The sequence below is a fragment of the Vulpes vulpes genome, chromosome 14, assembly GCF_048418805.1.
Source record: "Vulpes vulpes isolate BD-2025 chromosome 14, VulVul3, whole genome shotgun sequence".
Classification (NCBI taxonomy): Eukaryota; Metazoa; Chordata; class Mammalia; order Carnivora; family Canidae; genus Vulpes; species Vulpes vulpes.
Window position 1 is genome coordinate 121,384,438 of NC_132793.1, and position 24,723 is coordinate 121,409,160.

The following is a 24,723-nucleotide window of genomic DNA, read 5'->3' on the forward strand; positions in this document are numbered from 1 at the left end:
GATGTGGGATTCGATCCTGGGTCTCCAGGATCACGCCCTGGGCCAAAGGCAGGCGCCAAACCGCTGCGCCACCCAGGGATCCCCCACCCTGTCCCTTCTATAAGTAAATACGTGATACACTCATATTCTCATCTTTTCCTCCAGCCTTGGAAGAGGTCTTTCCTCCAGCCTGAGGAAAACCAGACTTTGCTCTCAATTTGGTTTCCTGCTTTTCTTTCAGGAAAGAACCCTTCATTGTTGCTCTCTTTTTAGCATCTGAAATCTCTACTCTGTTTTCACCTCTATTGTGAAAAAGATCTATGCCTCAAATTTCTAACTTCAACATTGACTTACTGTGTGACTTGGGTCAACTATTTAACCTCTCTGCATCTCAGATTCCTCATCCAATAGAGCCTGGTCCATAAAATGTGTTCAACAGATGTTAACTTTCTATTATCATCATTATTTGAAAATTGTATGCCCCTCTAGCTCATGCATTTACTTATTTTTCTCTATTTTTCACCCTATATAGCGGCTTCTTCTAGCACATCCTCAAAGGTTCTTATAACTTCATGAATGGCAACTTAGCTTCATTCATCCTTATACTGTTGAAATCTTGTCTCCTCTCTCTAAATGCTGTATTCCATTATTTTATCTAAGCCACTCTCTGGTCTTTTATTTGCTATTTTCTTCAGAAGTTGAACCTTCAATCCTACCCAGTAAGTGTAGAAAGAATAGATAGGACTTGGTAATATCTCTTGAATCCACCTATAGAGTTGATACTCAAGCCCTGCAAGTGCTTCTTCTAAATGTTTTATTTTTATCCAGTCTTTGCTTCCCCTGCCCCTAACCCAATTTATCCTGTTTCCAACTGCCACGTGAACTTTCTATTAGTGCATCACTCTCCTGGTTAAAAGTCTCTACCACTTCCCACTATCAAATTCTTGAAGCATGGCCTTCAAAGATTTCCAACCTGACCCCAAACTTGTTCTCCAATAAGAACTTCTGCTCTTATTAAGCAAGTATCCTTATAACCAGCCATCCTTCTTAAACATATCTTGCATATTTCTGCTTTAGTGACATTTCTTTTGTGTTTTCTCACACAATTTTCCACCTCTTTCTGCCCTTTTGAATTGGATTTTGAATTCATTAAGGATTAGCTTAAATTCAACTTCTTCTCACTAAAGCACTCTTAATAGCCATCGTATTTTTTTTCTCCTTGATTTCCTACACCACTCAATGCCTATACAATAGCATACTTCCTACCAACTGTTCTACATTGTGGGTTCTTACACATGCAGATTATACCTACCTAAGTAGCTAAATTCTGTGGTAGCAGGGATTCTTTTAAGTTTCGCTTTCTTGATAGTACTTACCATTTCTCCTTGTATGTAGGAAAACCTTGGCTCAATTAAACATCTGAGTGTCTTTCAGGTGCCAGATACTGAATTGGCATGCAAAATTCCTAATTCTTGGTAATGATGGAAACAAAGATCTCAAAAGATCATTCTTAGAAGTGCTAAGCCCTCTGGAAATAGACACAGCTGAATGTCTTCTGTTTATAAGCTTACCAGGTCAAGTTTCTCACTTCTTAATGAAATTTAAAGTTGCCATCTCTGTTAGGTGATGACCAGACACTTGGTCTGCTCCCATATATCACTGGCTTGAGTATTTCAAACATTATTGCTCATGTATGCATAAGTGATTCACATTTTTCTGATTTCTATCTTTGTTTCTTATTTTCCACAATCTGCCCTCCCTTTGCCGGGAGTTCTTTTGTGGTCCTATCTACTCTATCTATACTAGAACATCTCATCAATTCCCAGCAAATGGTGGCAGATCAAAACTATTAATATTTCCTCTGAGTAGTAATTTATACTTTAAAGATAATTTTGGATTTTAATTATGTTATAAAATTAAACATTCCTTGTTTCCATATGTTTATCAAGAGGTGATTTTATCATGCTTATGTTGATATTGGACAAAATTAAGAGGATCTTTTTACCAAATGAATTGTTTTAATAAAAACAGAGAAGTGTAATAATGAAAAATGAAATGCCATACCTGGGTCCACTCATTTGTCTGGGGATCATAAGCCTCCACTGTATTAAGATAAGTTTGTCCATCATAGCCTCCAACAGCATATAATTTATCACCAAGTAAACAGACCCCTACTGCATCTCTGCTGATGCTCATAGATGCCACTGCAGTCCACATATCTGTTTTGGGATCATATCTGAAAGAAAATTTTAGAACTGGAGCTGACATTGTCCTCACAATATTTTTATGTAAAAATAGTTTATGAATGAAAGATTTGCATGTAAGACCTATATCCTAAAACTCCTAGAAGAAAACATAGGGGGTAAACTTCTTGACACTGGTCTTGGCAATGATTTTTTGGATTTGACACCAAAAAGTAAATGCAATAAAAGTAAAAATAAACAAATGGGACGTCAAACTAAAAATCTTCTGCATAGTAAAGGAAATCATCAACAAAATGAAATGTCAACCTATGGAATGGGAAAAAACATTCTCGAATCCTGTATTTGATAAGGGGTTAATATCTAAAAGATATAAAGAATTATACAACTCAATGACCCCCTCCAAACCCTCATATAAACCAATTAAAAACTGGGCAGAGGGTCTCAATAGACGTTTTTCCAAAGAAGACATATAGATAGCCAATAAGTACATAAAGGTGCTTAACATCACTAATCATCAAGAAAATGTAAATCAAAACCACAATGGATGTTATCAGAAAGATAATAAGTGTTGGTGAAGATGTGGAGAAAAGGGAACCCTCGTGTACTGTTGGTAATGTGAATTACTGCAACTGCTATAGAGAACAGTATGGAGAGGTACCTGGGTGGCTTAGTCCATTAAGCATCTGCCTTCAGCTCAGGTCATGATCTCAGGGTCCTGGGATCAAGCCAGGCCCCATATAGGGCTCCCTGCTTAGCAGGGAGTCTGGTTCCCCTCTCCCTCTGCCCTTCCCTCCAGCTCGTGCTCACTCTCCTCTTTCAAATAAATAAATAAAATCTTAAAAAAAAAAACCAGTATGGAGATTCCTGAAAAAATTAAAAATAGAAATACTATATGATCCAGTAGTTCTATTTCTGGGTATTTATATAAAGAAAATGAAAATGAAAACACTAATTTGAAAAGATATACTTACCCCCATTTTCACTGTAGCATTATTTACAGTAGCCAAGACATGGAAACCTAAGTGTTCATCAATGGCTGAATGGGTAAAGAAAATGTGGTACATATAGAACACACACACACACACACACACACACACACACCAGAATATTATTTGCCCATAAAAAAGAATGAAATCTTGCCACTTCAACAACATGGATGGATGTTGAGGGTATTATGCTAGGTGAAATAAGCCAAAGAAAACAAATACCTATGATCTCACTTATATGTGGATTCTAGGACAAAAAAAACCTAAGCTCATAGATTGGTGGTTGCCAGAGGTGGGGTGAAATGGGGGATGGGCGTCAAAAGGGACAAATTTCTAGTTATAAAATACATTAGTTATGGGGATGTAATGTATAGCACTGTGATACAGTTAATAATACTGTACTGTATATTTGAAAGTTGCTAAGAAAGTAGAACTTAAAAGTTCTCATCACACACAAAAATTGTAACTATATATGGTGATGGATGTTAACTAGACTTACTGTACTCATTTTTCAATATATACAAATGTCAAATCATTGTTATACACTTAGATGAATATAATGTTATATGTCAATTACACCTCAATAAAAGAATACCTACATATTCAGAAACACCTGGGAGAGGCAGTATGCAAAGTGGTTAGAGAATGGGTTTAGATTTGAGCTGAAGAATCTCGAGTCCTTATTCTTCCAGTTACTCACTCTGTCGTATTGGAAAGTTACTTAAAATTGTTACATCTTAATTTCTTTATTGGTGAAAATACTACTCACCACCTAGCAAATGCATGGTAAGCACTCAGTAAATGTCATCTTAAAGATGGGTTCATTTACTACAATTTTTTCCTATTGGCAAAAAATGCGTTCCTTTAACAAAAGTTCCAAGATCACAAAAATATATAAAAAATGCAATAGCTAGCCTCATTTCCTTCCAACTTTAATTACAGAGTCAAGTGGTAACCACTATTAACAATTTGGTTTGTATATGATCTTCTAAATATTTCACTTTTTATTCTCAGGGCTTGAGAGGCTATTTCAGGACATGTTTTTTTTATTTAACTTACGTTTTCTTTCCATGTAAACATTAATATTTTTTTCTTTCAGCAAATACAAATAGTTTCATTCTTTAAGCCTACCTTTTATCTTATTACTGCTATCTAAAGTACATTTGAACGTATTTTAGAAAAAATATCAATATTTTCCTGCACACTTTTAACTTACAATATTAATAGATTCACTTAATAAATCCATAACACTTAACGTATTCAAAAGAGCTAAAGTAAATATTGAAAACTGCTTTAAGATTTTCGATTGCCTACTGAAAATCTGAGGAAATCAATATGTGAAACTTATGTAAGATGGCTCACAGACACAATCATTACAGCTGTCCACTTTTGAACCTTGTTCCTCTCATGAAATATATTAACTAGAACAGTCCGAAATTGTCTATGAGCAGATACTTCATGCTAAAGTGACCTATATTGCTTCTAATAGTTCTTTTTTTTAATTTTTTAAAATTTATTCATGATAGTCACACAGAGAGAGAGAGACAGAGACACAGGCAGAGGGAGAAGCAGGCTCCATGCACCGGGAGCCCAACGTGGGATTCAATCCCGGGTCTCCAGGATCGCGCCCTGGGCCAAAGGCAGGTGCCAAACCGCTGCGCCACCCAGGGATCCCTGCTTCTAATAGTTCTTGTACAATGAAAAATTTTTCATTGGGTGTAGTACTGCAGTGGACCTGTAATTTACAGGATAAAGTATACAAAGACATTCATATTCCTTTCCTGGAATATAACACGCAGCAAGTATAGACTGGATTACTTTCTCCCTAACACAGATGAAATGCTGGTATAACTTTCCAGCTTTTTCAAAAGACAACAACCTAATCCTCCTTATAATTTTGCAGAAAGCACTCATTGTCATCAAACTTAGATTTCACTTTTTACCTCTCTTCCAATCATGTATAATTAAACAACACGCACACACACGTGAACGCTTACTAACTTCCCATTGCTCTTTAAAATCCAGAATCCCTAGGACTCTCCGTGATTTGTCCCCATCTCTACTCTAGTCCGCCTCCTTTCCTGCCACTGTTTCCCTCACTCTGTTCTCCAGACACACTAGCTGCCTTTCGGTTTTCTGAATGAACCATTTCCTTCCTGCTTTGGAGGCTTTGTACATGCTCTCGTTGACTCTACATTCTAACTCCATTCAATTTTCTCCATTCTTTGAACTGGACTAAAGATAACAGATGGGAGCCTGAACTATTATCCAAATTGTCCATTGATGTTAGGCTCTTTACCTGGCCCCCGACTTGAGTTTCATGAAGCCAGTTTGGATGACTTGTATAACCTTTTAAGCCATATTAGTTTTTTATTTTATTTTAGTATTTCATAGTATTTCGTTTTATCAAAACGTGTTAGAAATGTTCTCCTTTTCACTTCTTATTTAGCCTCCAGCACCTATGACTTCTCTCTGAAATTCATCAAGCTCCTTTCCTTTTCTTGTCAGGTACAGTAACCAGTATAAAATATGTACACAACAAATATTTGTCATATGACTCAACTAATAAATTATATAATCAATTATAAGGTAATATTCTAGGCAGTATTATGAGAGAGAATTTGAGTAGACTGTTAGGAGATAGACCAAGAGATGGCCAGAGCAGACAACCCAGTGTTTACCAAGCTGTGAAAGAACTGCCTTGCATGTGGTAGATGTTCATTAAGAAGTCATTAATCTGTCTAGAAGTGTCAGGCAAAGTTTCCCTTCACAGGAAATTACCTCTCCACACAGTCTGAGAGTCTGGAAGTCAGGTTGGATGCAGGAGCATCGTGTCCTCCAATAGCATACAGCAATCCATTCCAGGTAGTTACTCCTACTCCCCCTCTCCTTTTGGACATTTGTGCACAGAGCGTCCATTTATTAGTATGAGGATCAAAACATTCTACTGATTTGAGGCAAGAACTTCCATCACGACCACCAACTGCATAAAGTCTATAAGAATAAATAAAATAATAAATAAAAAATAGTGCCATTATTATGATTAAGGCAGAGATTATTCTCAGAGTATTTCATCGAATTCGAGGTGCCACAGATTATAAAACACACTGTCAATTTACGTGCCATCAAGACAGAAGATATGCTACCAAAGTTATATGACATATGTATATGTCTATATATACATATGTATATGTCATATGTATATATCATATACATATCACTCTTATCACTCTGTCTATACATAAAAGAGAACAAACTCACATGAAAGCAATGACAACTATTTCTGACAAGTCACCACTGATTAAAAACATGCATCACAATTTTAGAGGTATAAAATGTGTCTTGGAATAAAGAAGAAAATGTGGTATCTAAATATACCATGACTTATTTCTTAAATAACTAAAATAGGACTAGGTTATAAAGGAAAGAAACTAGCCTTCCCTGCACATACCATAGGCTAGACATTTTACCTGTATTAATTTAATCACCTCAATGATGCTATGAGAAGTGATTTATATTCCTGTTTCATGGGTGAAGAAACAGGCTCGTGGAGATTAAGAGGCTTATATAGGGTCAGAAGCAGAACCAGGACGCAGTTAGAGTAATGAACAGTTGTGCTGTGAGCAGTCACCTGAGATGTTCTTGCAGTAGTGAAATATGAGAATAAAAGAATTGCTTGAAACAGTGGTATATAAATTAATATTTATTACAACTGAATAGTGATTCTTCATTAATTTAAATTACTGCCGAGAAGGATACTGTAAGTTATCTAAAATGAATACAGCATGTTAATGTCCTAAGTGTTGCCTAGTAGATAAATTTTAATTCATTACTAATCAATATACTGCATTAATTTAAGTCTTTTACTCAACTTGAAATATATAAAATACTATATTTTTCTAATAGTTTTTTCAAAAGAATAATAAATTCAGATCATTGCTTATTTAAAAGTCCTCATATTCTGAACTTACATATACCTTAATTAATATTTAACTATATTTTTTACCTTAAGAAATAAAATTTGAACTATACCAAATGTCTGCCAATTAAAACTCAGTATTTACATTTACATATATATATTTATATATATATATATGGTATCTTTAAGACATTTGTTAATTTTAATTCATAACGTAAAGTATACTATGCTACTTAAATTGGTTCTTAAGTGAGAAGATGACCATATCTTAGACAGCAACATATGGTGGTAGCAATATCTTATTCTAAACTTTGTATTAATAGTATGGAAATTGAAATTTATTTACAACTTTGTTAAAATTATTTATCCATCAAAAACTACTTGCTTGTGTTAACTAACACTTGGTAGATTAATTGTCTGAATATGGATCACAGAATTTCAGAAGACATCAGCAATTAGAAAATATAACTAAAAAACCATGTACACACATGTGCACACACACACGCATTAGGATTCAAGGCACCACCTCCTCTTCACAGTGAACACATGAGTCTTGACTGTGTAAAGTGGTGTATAACAGGGGTTAAGGGGTGGAGCCACAGTCTCAGGATTTGAATTTTGGTTCTCACACTTACTAATCCTGACTGTGGACAAGTTATTTGATCTCTGCCACCTGAATTTTATCATCCAAAACATCTCTAAGCTCTGCTTCATAGGATTATTGATGACCAAATTTAAAATAGTCTGAACAAGTGCCTTCTACGTGGTGAACATGGTGTTAAATGTTTAAGAGAAAAAAATGAATTCTGTCTCTGTATTCTTTTAGAAAATGGCATTTTTAGATCTTAAAGTTGTACAAACAACATGTATATTGAGCCAATGTTAAGGGGTAAAATGTATCAATAACATTTTCTAAAGAAATACTATCTCAAGCAGTGGTTTTCAAATTTCTTTTTTTTCTTAAGAATTTATTTATTTGACAGAGAAAGGGCACAAGCAGGGGGAGTGGTAGGCAGAGAGAGAGGAGGAAGCAGGCTCTCCATTGAGCAGGGAGCCTGACAGATCCCAGGACCTTGGAATCATGACTTGAGATGATGGCGGATGCTTAACCCACTGAGCCACCCAGGCATCCCTCAAATTGTTTTCTAAGAATAGGATTCTGTGGATTATTTGAGGAGGTCTCAAAAATGGTGTATTTGAAATTCAAGTTGGGGGGGGTTAGAGAGAGAAAGTGCATGTTATGCTCACACGTAAGTGAGGGGGGAGTGGCAGAGGGAGATGGGAGAAAGAGAATCTGAAGCAGGCTCCACACTCAACCCAGGGTCCATTATGGGGCTCGATCCCATGCCCCTGAGATCACAACGTGAGTGGAAATCAAGAGTCCAACGTCTAAATGACTAAGCTACCCAGGTGCCTCTGAAATTCAAGTTTTAATAATTTTCAAAATAATTTTCACCTAGCTCAGTTAAATGCCATGCAAAATTCAGAACTCATCTTTTTTCTCCATGACAGTATCTATTACAGTAAAAAGAGAAATATTATGTCAAATTGGAAATTGCATCAAATTGTATTGTATGATGCGCTTTAAAATAAGATTTAGTCTTGCCTGACTTAAAATTATGATCAAGGATCAGGCGTTGGTGATATTGAGATTTAACTTAGAAAAAAATTTCTACTACTTTCAAACTACCTCAACAATTTAACTGAAAAGTTTCCCAAGATTCCAATTAAATTGCTCTAGTAGTTAAAGCAACTGTTCTCATTTCCAGCTACTTAGCTGTGAATCAGGATTTTCTTTATACTGAACAAGAAAAACAAGACATAGAAATAATATGGATGTTCTTTAAAACAGATGTGTTCTTCTACATTGATTTTTATAATAAACCCATGCTACAAACTTGAACTTACAATGAATTTAAGATAGGTTCAGAATAAACTTGAATTTCCATTTGCATTAAGTATTGAGGTTTTTGCAAGGTTTCATTTGAAAGAAAGATTCTACTGCCAAAAATGTTTGCCAACAAGTGGCTTAAAAGTAGCCTGAGCAACTGGAATTCTAAATAAAGCTTTTTCTCTCAAGCATGGTAGAAAGAAAATTTTAACTCTTTGAAATTTTCAAGATACAAGATGTAACTCATAAAACATTCAAACAGTTCCTCCCTAAAGAAACAATTATATTTTGCATCAGGAAGTATTGTAAAATAAGTTAAAATAACAAAAACAGTAATCTAGGCTTTATCGTTCTGTAGATTAAAAAATTGAGGCACAGGGAAATGATTTGTTCTAAGTCATAAAGGAGTAGTAAAGAGGCATAATTTTTTTTTCAATCAGCTGCATATTTTTATAGAAAACAACATGATCTCTATTTTTCCAGATTCTGGATATGTACCTAAAAATGGAAACCAACAAAATATTTTAAAATATTGCTGCTTTGTTTTAAACCAAGCTTAGAAAAATGCTAGTGGATAGATTAACACATCCTCTTCTTGCACGCGATTAAAATACCATTGCATCTAAGTGGTACCATAACATTCTTTTTTTTTTAATTTTTAATTTATTTATGATAGTCACAGAGAGAGAGAGAGAGAGAGAGAGGCAGAGACATAGGCAGAGGGAGAAGCAGGCTCCATGCACCGGGAGCCCGATGTGGGACTCGATCCCGGGTCTCCAGGATCACGCCCCGGGCCAAAGGCAGGCGCCAAGGCAGGCGCCAAACCACTGCGCCACCCAGGGATCTCCCCATAACATTCTTCAATAAGATTACACACTTCAGGTTATGTTCCAGGTACCATGCTAGGTATAAGGAACAAAATGTCATACCAGATTATTCAAGACTGTAATCTACTATAGGAGATGGATGAGTAAATAACAATAACAATAGAGTGCTTCATGCTCTAATACAGTCGTACACAAATTATGCACAGTAAAGATGCCAAGAATGGAATGGACAGTTAGAAGGTGGGGGGCAAGGGAGGGAGGGAAAGGCAGCTAGGAGATGGAAATGGAAATGGGAAAGTTTTCCAGAGATGACTTTTGAGTAAGTTTCAGGGATGCTGAATTTGCCAGGTTCAAAACTGGGGAAACAATACTCTAAGACAGATGGAATGGGTTAAAAGATAATGGTAGTGTGAAACAAAATGTATTTTTCACAAATAGGTTAGTTCTGCTGGAGTGTAATATGCATGGGTAGAGAGGAATGGACAGAAGTGGACAGAAGCAAGACCATAAAGGAGCCTTGGTCACATAAGCTACTGAAACCTTTTAAGCAGGAAAATGACGTGGTCCTATTTGTATGTTAGGTAGAGTATTAGGTTAAGTCTTTAAAGGACGAAAGTGAGAGAGTTAAGATTTGGGGCAAAGTGACCAAAGGACACCATCCCCTCACTCTAGGAGTTTTAACTGAAGGGTCAAGGCTGAAATGACACTGCTAGTTTTCTCTCTTTTTTCAGATTAATGAGCTTCTTTAGTGGCTGACTGCTACCAAAGAATGAGGAAAGATACCTAGTGATAAATTCTGAAGTTCTTTCTTTAGCTAAAACAAAGGAAGGGAGGGGTGTGGAGATCAGATTTATTTTAATTTTATTTTATTTTATTTTATTTTATTTTTATTTTTATTTTATTTTATTTATTTTATTTTATTTTATTTTATTTTATTTTATTTTATTTTATTTTATTTTAAGATTTTATTTATTTATTCATGAGAAACACATACAGAGAGAGGCAGAGACACAGGCAGAGGGAAAAGCAGGCTCCATGCAGGGAGTCTGATGCGGAACTTGATCCCAGGTCTCCAGGATCAGGCCCTGGGCTGAAAGTGGCGCTAAGCCGCTGAGCCATGCGGCTGCACAATCAGGTCCATTTTAAAAAGTGGGTTTCTATTGCTCTAGCTCATCTCTTGTGATAGTGCTAAAAATGAATATAAATAAAATCTAAAAAGTGGAACATAATAGATCCCCAGGAACCAAAGCCTTTGGTCATAAAATATAAAAATTCTGCTAATATTTTCTCATTTTTCTTTTACCAATCAATCAATAACACAATTCTATATCTAGTTTTAAGTCCCTTTCTGGAAATGAAAATAAAGCATTTTAAGTGAGGAAAGGTATGCAACAAACAGCTTTTATATAATAACTCTGTAGGGTTTCATTTAATGGAAGAAGGGCCTTTCATATGTAGTTAGTCCCTGACTTACCAAGAGCTGTATTGGTAATGGCTCTGTCCACATCTGTTAACTCTAGTTAGAGGAGCCAAGAGCCAAGAGAGCACCTTTCTAAATCTATTTCAGTTTGCAGAAGTTTACCAAGATAAGAAAGGAGAAGTAAAGATAAGTCAGTAGAAGAGAAGAAAGGAATTATTTAGGAGAACACTGAGAGGGCCAATACTACATTTAAAACACTTTATGCTGGGATCCCTCAGTGGCTCAGCGGTTTGGCACCTGCCTTCAGCCTAGGGCGTGGTCCTGGAGTCCCGGGATCGAGTCCCACATCGGGCTCCCTGCATGGAGCCTGCTTCTTCCTGCTTCTCTACCTGTTTCTCTGCCTCTCTCTCTGTGTCTCTCATGAATAAACAAAATATTAAAAAAAAACAACACTATATGCCTTTTTCCTTAAAATTTTTTAAATTTAAATTCAATTAATTAACACAGAATGTATTATTGGTTTTATTGGTATTATTATATATTATATAATATATTATATAAAATATGTTATATGTTATATAATATATAGTAAGTATATATTATAAAATAATATAATGTATTATTGGTATTATTGGTTTCAGAGGTAGAGATCAGTGATCCATCACTTGTAGATAACACCCCATGCTCATCACATCATGTGCCCTCCTTACTGCCCATCACCCACTTAACCCCATCCCCTCCAACCCTCAGTTTGTTTTCTACAGTTAAGAGTCTCTTATGGTTTGTCTCCCTCTCTGATTTCATTTTAAAACACTATATACTTTCAAAGCTATATAAACTACTGGGTTTTTACTAAGTTGAATATGTATGTAAAACTTCTTCACTCAAAATAACTTGAAATTTATAATATCTGCACATTAGAATAAAAACCTAACATGACTGAGTTATTTAAATTTAGTACTATGATAAAAAGAGACTATTTTAAAAGTTTGCATCACTCCAAGTTTTTTTTGTGATTTATTTATGCACTTTTTAATGTATATTTTTAAGTTAGAGCTCAATAAATTTGGTTTACTGTGTTTTAAATGGAATTTTAAATATTTCCTTACTTTCCACTTAGAACTGCTACACCTACTGTGCTTCTGGGGGTAGACATAGTGGCAACAAAATTCCACTGGCGAGCCTGAGGGTCCCATCTTTCCACTGTATTCAGGTAGCTCCAGCCATCGTGTCCACCTACTGCATACATGGGACCTTCCAATACAGCCACACCTACAAGGTGACAGGAAAGAAGCAAGGCCTTGAGATTTGCTGCCAAGTCTTAAAAATCACATTTTAATTGAAATATACAGTTTACCACTTAGTGTTTTCATATGAGATTTATGGTTCCAAGTCTTATGGTCAAGTCTTTAATCCATCTTGAGTTTATATTTGTGTTTGCTGTAAGATAATGGTCCACTTTCATTCTTTTGCACTTGACTATCCAGTTTTCCCAGTACCATTTATTGAAGACTGTCCTTTCCCCATTGCTTATTCTTGGCTCTTTTGTTCTAAGCTAGTTGCCCACATAGGCATGGGGGTTATTTCTGGACTCTATTCTGTTCCATTGATCTATGTGTCTGGTTTTAAGCCAACTATCATAATGTCTTAATTCCTACAGCTTTGTAGTATAGTTTGAAATCAGGGAGTTTGGTGCCTCCAACTCTGTCCTTCTTTCTCAAGTTTACTTTGCTATTGTTTTTTTCATTTTTTTTTTCCTGTGGCTTTGTACAAATTTTAGGATTATTTGTTCTATGTCTTTGAAAAATGTCATTGGAATTTTGATAGGGATTGCACTGAATTGGTAAATTGCTTTGGGTAGCACAATGAACCTTAAACATGCTAATTTAATTAAGGAAACATTTACGGTAAAGATAACTGGGTTTCCAGAGGATCCCTGGGTGGCTCAGTAGTTTAGCGCCTGCCTTTGGCCCAGGGCCTGATCCTGGAGTCCCGGGATCGAGTCCCACATCAGGCTCCCTGCATGGAGCCTGCTTCTCCCTCTGCCTGTGTCTCTGCCTCTCTTTCTCTCTCTCATGAATAAATAAATAAAATCTTAAAAAAAAAAAAAAAGGTAACTGGTTCCCTTACAGCTCTTCCTGGTTGGTAGGTGGATAGGTGAGAGGAGCAAGCAGCACTACAGCTCTGCTCTGTAAGTTTTAGAGGCAGGATCTTGAGGTCCAACAGTGGAAAGTTACTTAAAAACTACACAAGATGCACACACTGCCATATTTAAAATATTTTTCAATAATTCAGATTTAAGATATATTTGAAAAATCACTTTTATTCCTTTCCCCCTATTTATTCAAATTCGTGAGATTTTATAGTAGTTAAATCTGATACCACAATCTATTGGTATGATTCATCACAGGGAATCAAGCCAGATTCATTTGTTCCCTTATTCAACTAATATCTGTTTAGTTTTTATTAAGCACTTAATAGAAGATAATAGAAAGGGCCCTGCCATCATAACTATCCTAGTTAGTAAACAAGCAAAATATATTTCAGGTATTCATCAAGGCTAACAAGAAAAATGGAATGGAGGAAAAGGGTAGAGAGGGTTAGGGGACACCTCTTGGGTAAAGAGACATTGGAACAGAAACATGAATAAAGTTAAGAAATCTCTGATAGAGATATCAGAGAAGAGGTGAGGTAAAGAGAACAGTATATACAGACTACACACACACACACACACACACACAGACACACACACAATCCAAGTATATACAAATATACCCAATTATATGTGTATATGTGTCTATAATTAATTAAAGAGCTGGAAGAAAAATTAATGAGTCCATCTAGTTCAACTCCTCAAACAATATTTTTGAAAATAAATTTTAGCAGAACTACTTCAAGATGAAATCTTTATTTAATTCTCACATGTAAAAGAGATAAAAGGAGTGTTTCCTATATAAAAGTTTCTGTTATAAGTTCAAATTATAACACTGATTTATTATAAGGTAAATTAGTAAAAACGAGAATGACAGAAAGAGGGCAGCCCCGGTGGCTCAGCGGTTTAGCGCCACCTTCAGTCCAGGATGTGATCCTGGAGACCTGGGATCGAGTCCCACGTCGGGCTCCCTGCATGGAGCCTGCTTCTCCCTCTGCCCCTCTCTCTCTCTGTGTGTCTCTCATGAATAAATAAATAAAATCTTAAAAAAAAAAAAGAATGACAGAAAGATTTGGGGAAAAGCTTAAAGAAGACATTTGAACTATATGATTATTCTCCTTTGAACTTGCTTCAATAAAACAGTTTGTATGGTACTTAGAATTAATGATAATACTCTATGCACAATCTAATCTGCACAAAACATAGCTGGATCATGGGCATTCTCATTCTCTGTACTAGAAGAATTTGCCTTAAGTTAAAATTAAATTTCTTTTCTCCATAGTGGGGGAAGTATGCAGGTGCATCACATTATTGACCTTGGATTTTATGGTCAACTCAAGTTTCATTCATGCTGCTTTTAAGATACATTCCCATTCTGTGCCTATGTAAGAGGTTGATTTTATGAACTCAAGATTAATATTTTATCATTTTGTTAAATTTAATATAGTTAATTTTACGCTCTCCTCTCAGTACTTTACCCCCTCTGGTTTTACTTCATTAGCGAACTTGAAACTTGATCACCTTGAACTGAAAACTAATTGCAAATAGTAGAATTACTTGTTTCTTTGATTTTTTTGCTATACCCATGATCAGACCAATTGTAATGCCTAGATAATTTTCATTACTGGCTATTGGCTTTTTTTTTGGCAGCCTCTAGTCTGGTGCTTGACATTAATAAATTGAATGTAGTACAAAGCTACGCTATCTAAACTGAGCTAGAATTTCATTGCTACCTCATCCATCTTTTAATTCATCTTTTTGATGATTTCTCAAATTTTTTATTGTAACTAATTTAAACCTTTTTCAGACTGTGATACACTGACAATATGACCATAAATTCTTCCTATCACTGAATGCATACCTATTTTCATGGTGACTCTACAGCTCCTCCCACCAAGAAGAGTAGTGTCCATTAATAGATGAATGGATAAGAAAGATGTTGTATCTTTCACACACACACACACATACACACACACAGGAATATCACATTGGAATATTATAAAATGATGAGATCATGTGATTTAAGACAACATGAATGGACCTAGGGGGTATTTTTTTTTAATTTTTTTATTTATTTATGATAGTCACACACACAGAGAGAGAGAGAGAGGCAGAGACACAGGCAGAGGGAGAAGCAGGCTCCATGCACCGGGAGCCCGACGTGGGATTCGATCCCGGGTCTCCAGGATCACGCCCTGGGCCAAAGGCAGGCGCCAAACCGCTGCGCCACCCAGGGATCCCGGACCTAGGGGGTATTATGCTAAGTGAAACAAGTCAGACTGAGAAAGACAAATACCATATGATTCTACTCATAAATGGAATCTAAGAAATGAATAAACAAAGGACAGAATCAGAACTATGAATATAGAAACAAACTGATGATTGAAGGAGGGGAGGGAGATGGAAGGCTGGGCGAAACAGGTGGAGAGGAAGACATAGGCTTCCAGTTATGGAATGAGTAGGTCACAGAATTAAAAGAGCAAAAGGAATACAGTCAATGATAATGATACAGGGATGTGTAATGGGACAGATGGTAGCTATACCTGTGGTGAACACAGAATAACGTATAAACTTATCAAATCACTTAGTTGTATACCTGAAACTAATGTAACATTGTGTATCAACTAGACTCAAATAAATATGATTATAAATAAAAATAAAAATATATATACATATACTATTATATATATAGTATATACTATATATATATATACAGTCTTTTTCTCTAGTCTTTGAATCTGGGCTTGCCCATGTGACTTGTTTTGGCCAGGGCAACATTAGCAAACATGATGCAAGCAGAAGTTTGAAAAGTTTGTGCACTGTGGCTTGCCTTATGCTGCTTTTGAAACCTTGTGACTGCTACCATGTGAAGAAGCCAGGCTAACCTGCTGAATGATTAGAGGCATGTGGCCCAGGTGTCTCGGTTGCCCAGGCCAACAACCTGCCTACCACTACACATGTGAATGAGGCCATTCTAGATCACCTAACTGACCTGCCAGTCCACCGGAGATCCATGAGAAAACCCAGCAGAAATACTCCAAGGTAGCCTAAACCAGAAGAATGGCTCAGCTGACCCACAGATCCATGAGCTAAATATATCGTTGTTGTTTTAAACCTCTATTTTGCTATGTAATGCAGGAAAAGTTGGGTGATACAGATACATGTCAAGCCCCATCAAATTTTATTCCCACCTGTTTCACTCTCATCAAACAGTTCTATTTCACCTATTCTTTCTCCTATCAAAAAAAAAAAAAATAGATCATGTGCTACAAGATCCTAAATTATCTTCTGTCATCTCAGAGTGAGCCATCAGTTCCTTTAGAGTAAAGACAGTGTCTTCGTCATCTTTGTATACCTACTGAGCAAAGAGCATGGCACATAGTACATGCTAATCAATGTCAGTTCAGTGAAATGCTGAATGAAAGAACAAAAAGTCTCTATCATATTCTCTGTGCCACCTCATGATTTCTCTGGGTTTTTACTCATTTCTGCTGAAAAACCAAGGATATAGATGGGAACAATAATACTAAAGATTTTAAATCACCATTTCACTCAGTTTAGATTAATACTGATTGTCAAAACAAAGCACATATTTAAAAAGGTGGCCTATCACTCCATCATGCTACAATCAAATCCTTAAATATCCATGTTTTTACTTGTGCTGGTTGCTGTTATATTTTTGTATATTCTTGTCTTCTCTGATGCTGTTTCTCAGTTCAGGAGCACATAAAGGAATGCTTGGTGACTAACTGTTGCTCACAATGGTCTACTTCTGCCTGGTATGGAATGGAAAAATGTAATGGATGCCTAATATATATCATGAATGAACCTGCATAATTATACTCACCAAGGCCATGCCTATGGGTGGACATAGGAGGCATCACACTCCAGGTTTTTGTTTTGGGGTTGTAGCATTCTACAGTGTTCAAAGTCTTCAGTCCATCTCTTCCTCCAACCACATACAGTTTGTCATCTAACACTGCAACACCAAACTGTAGCCTCCTCCCATTCATATTTGCTACAGGAGTCCACATATTTGTACGAAGATCATACTTTTCAATGCTTGTTGCTCCTTTAACAGTAATATATGGAAATTATGGAAATAAAAATCTCACCATGTTTGAGTATTTTATGAATTCATACATATAAAACAAATCATGATTTTCTAGCATTGACAATAATAATTTTATTGTATTCCAATGAGCTTCTGCATGGTCAGGATTCTGCTTATATCTCTGACCCCATCTCCTCCTATTCTCTAGGCCATACACAAGGCTCTGTATTAAAAGGTCAAGTGAGAAACGATTATTTGTAACAGCTAGAAGTTGGGGGAAAAGGAAGGTAGATTAGTGTCATGGAAGCCAACATAAAAAAAAATTGTAGCAGATAGTTCTGAAGGAAGATGGAGGCAGAGTAAGAGGACCCTAGGCTCCCCAACTCCCACGAATACAACTAGATAAACAGCAAATCCTAAATAGGAAAGAATCTGAAGACTGACAGAACAAACTCCACAACTAAAGGTAGGGAAGAGGCCACAATGAAGATGGCAGGAAGTGTGGAGGCACGGCTTGGGAGAGAAATGGATTGTGGCCAATGCAGTGAGGAGGAAGCCATGGTCTCAGATAAGGGTAGGAGGCAAACTAGCACACAGGGGGTACATGGGAAAATAAATCCACTTGGCAATTGGCTTGGCAAGTGAGAGGGCCTGAATTTCATGAGTTCTTGCAACCAGTGGGGCTTAAAGTCTGGAGTTTTAACAGTTAGCATGCTTGGCTCTGGGAGAGGTTGGAGGACACTGGGGCTGCCCCTGAAGAAGAGGCAAGGGAAACAGAATGCAGACGTACAGCATGGAAACAGCGATCTGAAGAGCACCTGGGGCACACAGTGAGCATGTCCCAGGGAGGCAGCATTCATGGAGGCCTCTCCAGGAACAAAGGAATTGGTAGATGCCATGTCCTTCCTCTTGCTCCTCAGCAGAAGCATGGGGCTACCTACAGGAACCAGTGCAGTGCCAACACTTACCACCTACCTTATTTACACCAAGTTCTGTTCCCCCAAACTCCAGCAGAACTGCCCTTCCCAGTCACACTTGCCTCAGTCCCAGCACAGCAGGCCCCTTCCTCAGAAGACTAGCCCAAACCCCTGCCAACCAAGGAGTTTTGTGAGGCCTCAGTTCCAGTGGTGGTGGTGATAGGTCTCATTTCACAAGCAGACCAGGGCATGCCTAGTTCAAATGCACAACACTCAGGCCAGGCACCAAATGCTGCCTGTAGCAAGCAAAGACAGCCTCTGCAGACAACTGGTTTGAGGGATAAAGTGTCCAGGCCACAATAGCAGAGTACACACAGCACAGTGGAGACACTCCCAGAACTAGCACTCCAGCACTATAAGATCTCTTATTCAGGAGATGCAGCTGACTTTTCTAACATAGAGAAATAGGCACGGAGACTTAGACAAAATAAGAAGACAGGAATTGGATCCAAATGAAAGAATAGGACAAGGTCACAGCTGGAGATCTAAGCAAAACAGATTTAAGTAACATGCCTGATGGAGAATTTAAAGCAATGATCATAAGGATACTCACTGGTCTTGAGAAAGGAGTGGAGGACATCAGTGAGACTGAGAATAAACTTAGAGAATTCAGTGACTCCATCAAACACAATTAAGATTCATATTATAGGAGTCCCAGAAGAAGAAGGGACAGAACAAAGAGCAGAGAACTTATTTAAAGAAATAATAGCTGAAAACTTCCCTAACTTGGGGAAGGAAACACATATCCAGATCCAGGAGGCACAGGATCCCCCAACAAAGTCAGTAAAAGCAGACCTACACCAAGGCTCTGTAACCCACACCAAAATATCTTGTAATTAAAATGGTAAAATATAATGATAAAAAATATTCAAGGCAGCAAGACAAAAGAACATAATTACATACAAAGAAACCCTATAATGCCAGCAGCAGATTTTTCAGCAGAAACTGTCTATGCCAGAAACTTACCAGGCCAGAAAAGAATGGCATAATATATTCAAAGTACCAAGTGGGGATTATTTGCAACTAAGAATACTCTATCCAACAAGGCTATCATACAGAATAGAAGGAGAGATAAAGAGTTTCTCAGACAAACAAAAACTAAAGAAGTTCATGACCACTAAAACAGCCCTGTGAGAGATATAAAAGGGACTTTTTGATGGAAAGGAATGACAAAACAAAAAACAAACAACAACAACAAAACAGTATGAAGGTAGGACACACAAAAGCAGTAAAAAGTTGGTCAAAAAGTTCTTTTAAAAGTTGGTCAAGAAACTCACAAATAAAAGGTTGTAAAATAGGATACCATATATCCAAATTTTTTTTTTTTTTTTTTTTTTTTTTATTTATGATAGTCACAGAGAGAGAGAGAGAGAGGCAGAGATGCAGAGATGCAGGCGGAGGAAGAAGCAGGCTCCATGCACCGGGAGCCTGATGTGGGATTCGATCCTGGATCTCCAGGATCGCGCCCCGGGCCAAAGGCAGGCGCCAAACCGCTGCGCCACCCAGGGATCCCATCCAAAATGTAGGGAGGACAGAAGAATGAATGGGTTCAAACTTAAATGACCATCAACTTAATATAGACTGCTGTATACAAACCTAATGGTAACCACAAATCAAAAAACATTAATAAATATGCAAAGAATAAAGAGAAAGAAATCAAATATATCACTAAAGAAAACAAGCAAACCATGAAAGAAAGACAAAGAATTAGAGAAAATCTCCAGAAACAACCACAAAGCAAGTAATAAAATGGCAATAAATACGTATCAATAATTACTTTGAATGTAAATGGACTAAATCAAAAGATAATCAAAAGATATAGTATGACAGAACGGATAAAAAAACAACAACCCATCTGTATGCTGCCTAGAAGAAACTCATTTTTGACCTAAAGACATTTGCAGGTTGAAAGTGGGGGGGTAGAGAAACATTTATCCTGCAAATGATGTCAAATAAAGCTGGAGTAGCAATACTTATATCAGAAAAAACAGACTCTAAACAAAGATTGTAACAAGAGACAAAGAAGGACACTACTTAATAATAAAAAGGACAATCAAACAAGAAAATATAACAATGTAAATATTTATGCATGCAACACAGGAGAACCCAAATACATAAAACAATTAACAAACATAAAGGACCCAATTGATAACAATACAATAATAGCAGGGGGACTTTAACACCCCACTTATATCAATGGATAGATAATCTAAACATAAAATGAACAAGGGAACAATGGATTTAGATGACACAGTGGACCAGATGAATTTAGCAGTTATACACAGAACATTTCACCCTAAAACAATATAATATACATTCTTTTCAAGTACACATGGAACATTCTCCAGAACAGATCACATATGAGGCCACAAAACAAGTCTCAAAAAATTTAAAAAGATTGAAGTCATACCATAAATCTTTTCTGACTATAATATTTTGAAACTAGAAGTCAACCACAAGAAAATCTGGAAAGACCACAAATATATGAAGGTTAAATAACATGTTAACTAAACAATGAATGGGTCAACCAGGAAATAAAAGAAGAAATTTAAAAATACATGGAAACAAATGAAAATGAAAATATAATGTTTTAAAACCTTTGGGATATAGCAAAAGTGGTTCTAAGAGGGTAGTGTATAGTAATATAGGTCTATAAGAAAAATCTCAAATAAACACTTAGCTTTACACCTAAAGAATAAACAAAACCTAAAATCGGCAGAAGGAAGGAAATAATAGAGATCAGAGCAGAAAGAAATGATATAGAAAATTTAAAACAAAAGATCAATGAAACCAGGAGATGGTTCTTTGAAAAAAAGAATCAATAAAATTGATAAATCTCTAGCCAGACTTATCAAGAAGAAAAGAGAAAGGACCCAAATAAATAAAATCACAAATGAGAATGTAGAAATAACAACCAATACCACAAAAATACAAGCAATTATAAGAGAATATTATGAAAAACTATATGCCACAAATTGGACAACCTAGAAGAAATGGATAAATTCCTAGAAACATAAAACCTATCAAAACTGAAACAGGAAGAAATGGGAACTTTGAACAGACTAATAATCAGCAAAAAACTGAATCAGCAATCAAAAAACTCCTAACAAACTAAAGTCCAGGACCAGATGGCTTCATGGGAAAAATCTACCAAACATTTAAAGAAGAGTTAATACCAATTTTTCTCAAACTATTCAAAAAAAGAGAAAAAGAAGGACAATTTCCAAATTCATTCTATGAGGCCAGTATTCCCCTGATACCAAAACCAGATAAAGCCACCACACACAAAAAAGAATGACAGGACGATATCCCTGATGAACACAGATACAAAAATTCTCAACAAAATACTAGCAAATTGAATACAACAAATACATTTAAAAAATCAATCACCATGATCAAGTGGGATCTATTCCTGGGTTGCAAGGATGGTTCAATATTCACAAATCAACCAACATGATATATCATATCAATAAGAGAAAGGATACGAACCATATGATCATTTCTTTTCTTTCTTTCTTTTTTTTTTTAGAGAAAGAGAGAGTGCAAGAGCATGAGCATGTGAGTGAGTTAGAGGAGGGGGCGCATAGGGAGAATGAGCAAGAGAATCTCAAGCAGCCTCCATGCCCAGGGTGGAGGCTGATGTAGAGCTCAGTCTCATGACCCTGAGACCATGACCTGAGCTAAAATCAAGAGTCAGACACATTTAACTGACTGAGCCACCCAGGTGCCCCATTATCATTTCAATAGATGTAGAAAAAGCTTTATCAAGAAAAAAGGATTTTCTGGATAAAAATCCTCAACAAAGTAGCTTTAGAGGGAACATACCTCAACATAATAAAGGCCATGGCTAACATCATCCTCAATAGAGGAAAACTTAGGGAACAAGACAAGGATGAATACTCTTACCACTTTTATTCAACATAATACTAGAAGTCCTAGCTACAGCAGTCAGACAACAAAAAGAAAAAGGCATCCAAATTGGTAAAGAAGAAGCAAAAATTCCACTATTTGCAGATGACATGATAATATATATAGAAAATCCAAAAGATAGAAAATCCAAAAGACTCCACCAAAAAACTGTTAGAAGTGATAAACGAATTCAGTAACAGGATAAAAAATCAATTCTACAGAAATCTATTGCATTTTTATATGCCAATAATGAAGCAGAGACAGAGAAATTAAGAAAACAATCCTATATACAATAACACCAAAAATAATAAGATATCTAGGAATAATCTTAACCAAAGAGATGAAAGACGTGTACTCTGAAAACTATAAAACATTTCTTTCTAATGAAAGAAATTGAAAATGACACAAAGAAATGGAAATACATTCCATGCTTATGGACTGGAAGACCAAATGTTGTAAAATGTCCACACTACCCAAAGCAGCTACTTTATAGCCTGCTATAAAGCAAGCTACTCTATCTATCTATCTATCTATCTATCTATCTATCTATCTATCTATCTATCCATCCATCCATCCATCCATCTATCCATCTATCCATCTGTTTTTTTAAGTGGGCTCCATACCCAGCATGGAGCCCAACATGGGGCTTGAACTCACAACCCTGAGATCAAGGGCTCAGAGCAAAAGTTGGATACTTAACTGACTGAGCCACTGAGGTGCCTCTATCTATCTATCTATCTATCTATCTATCTATCTATCTATCTATCTATCTATCTAAATAATCTCTATGCCCAATGCCCAATGTGGGGCTTGAACTCACAATCCCAGATCAAGAGTCACATGCTCTACTGTCTGAGCTAGCCAGACACCCCTGCAATCTATTCATTTAATGAAATTCCTCTCAAAATGCCAACAGCATTTTTCACAGAACTAGAAAAACCCACCCTAAAATTTGTATGGAACCAGAAAAGACCCCAAATAGCCAAGGAAACCTTGAAAAAGAAGAGCAAAACTGGAGGCATCACAATTCCAGACCTCAAGTTATATTACAAAACTGTAGTGATCAAAATAGTATGTTACCGGCACAAAAAGAACACATGTACATCAGCAGAATGGAATAAAAAATCCAGGAAAAAAACCCCCACAGTTACACGGTCAATTAATCTTTGACAAAACAGGCAAGAATATCCAATGGGAAATATGCAGTCTCTTCAACAAATTGTATTGGGAAAACCCGACAGCAACATGCAAAAGAATGAAACTGGACCACTTTCTTACACTATATACAAAAACAAATTCAAAATGGATGAAAGCCCTAAATGTGAGACCTGAAACCATAAAAATCCTAGAAGAGAGCACAGGCAGTAATTTCTTTGACATTGGTTACAGCAACTTTTTTCTAGATAGATTCCCTGAGGCAAGGGAAAAAGCAAAAATAAACTATTGAGCCTATACCAAAATGAAAAGTTTCTGCACAGCAAAGGAAACAATCAACAAAACTAAAAGGCAACCTATGGAATGGGAGAAGATATTTGTAAATGACATATCTGATAAGGGGGGAGTATCCAAAATATATTAAAAAACTTATAGAACTCAGCATCCAGAAAACAAATAATCCAATTAAAAATGGGTAGAAGACGCGAACAGATGTTTCTTCAAAGAAGACAGATGGCCAATGACACATGAAAAGATGCTCATCATCACTCACCATCAGGGAAATGCAAATCAAAACTACAATGAGATATCACTGCCCACCTGTCAGAATGGCTAAACTAAACAACACAAGAAACAACAGGTATTGGTGAAGATGTGGAGAAAGAAGGACCCTCTTGCACGGTTGGTGGGAATGCAAACTGGTGTGGCCACCGTGGAAAGCAGTATGAAGGTTCCTCAAAAGGTTAAAAACAGAACTACCTTACAATCTAACAATCGCAGTATGGGGTATTTACCCAAAGAATACAAAAGCACTAATTCAGAGGTGCCTGGGTGGCTCAGTCAATTAAGCAATCGACTCTTGATCTCAGCTCAGGTCTCAATCTCAGGGTCATGTGTTCAAGCCCCACATTGGGCTCCATGCTAGGCATAGAGCCTACTTAAAAAAAATTAATTCAAAGGGATACATGTACCCCTATATTTATAACAGCATTATTTATGATAGCCAAGATATGGAAGAAGCCCGAATGTCCACAAATTGATGAATGGATAAAGAAGCTGTGGTATATATGTACAATGAAATATTACTCAGCCATAAAAAAGAATGAAATTTTGCCATTTGCAATGGCATGGATGGAGCCAGAGAGTATGAAATGAAATAAGTCAGAGAAAGACAAATACCATGTGATTTCACTCATATCGGAATTTAATGAAAACAAAACAAATGAACATGGGGGAAAAGAAAAGAGGTA

At 36.5% G+C, this 24,723-nt stretch overlaps 1 protein-coding gene across 14 annotated transcripts in view; it reads right to left on the reverse strand.

The window, feature by feature from the left end:
• The window catches only part of KLHL5 (kelch like family member 5), an 85,996-nt gene that overhangs the window by 3,501 nt on the left and 57,772 nt on the right, over positions 1 to 24,723 (reverse strand). For 12 of the 14 annotated variants that reach the window (XM_072737866.1, XM_072737865.1, XM_072737873.1 and 9 more), the window contains 4 exons: positions 17,226 to 17,450; positions 12,336 to 12,498; positions 5,951 to 6,163; positions 2,044 to 2,215 (listed from right to left, as the gene is read on the reverse strand). In XM_072737866.1, coding sequence (XP_072593967.1) covers positions 2,044 to 2,215; positions 5,951 to 6,163; positions 12,336 to 12,498; positions 17,226 to 17,450 — 773 coding nt within the window. The remainder of the gene's footprint in view (positions 1 to 2,043; positions 2,216 to 5,950; positions 6,164 to 12,335; positions 12,499 to 17,225; positions 17,451 to 24,723) is intronic. The other 2 variants (XM_072737871.1, XM_072737869.1) reach the window with 1 other exon arrangement.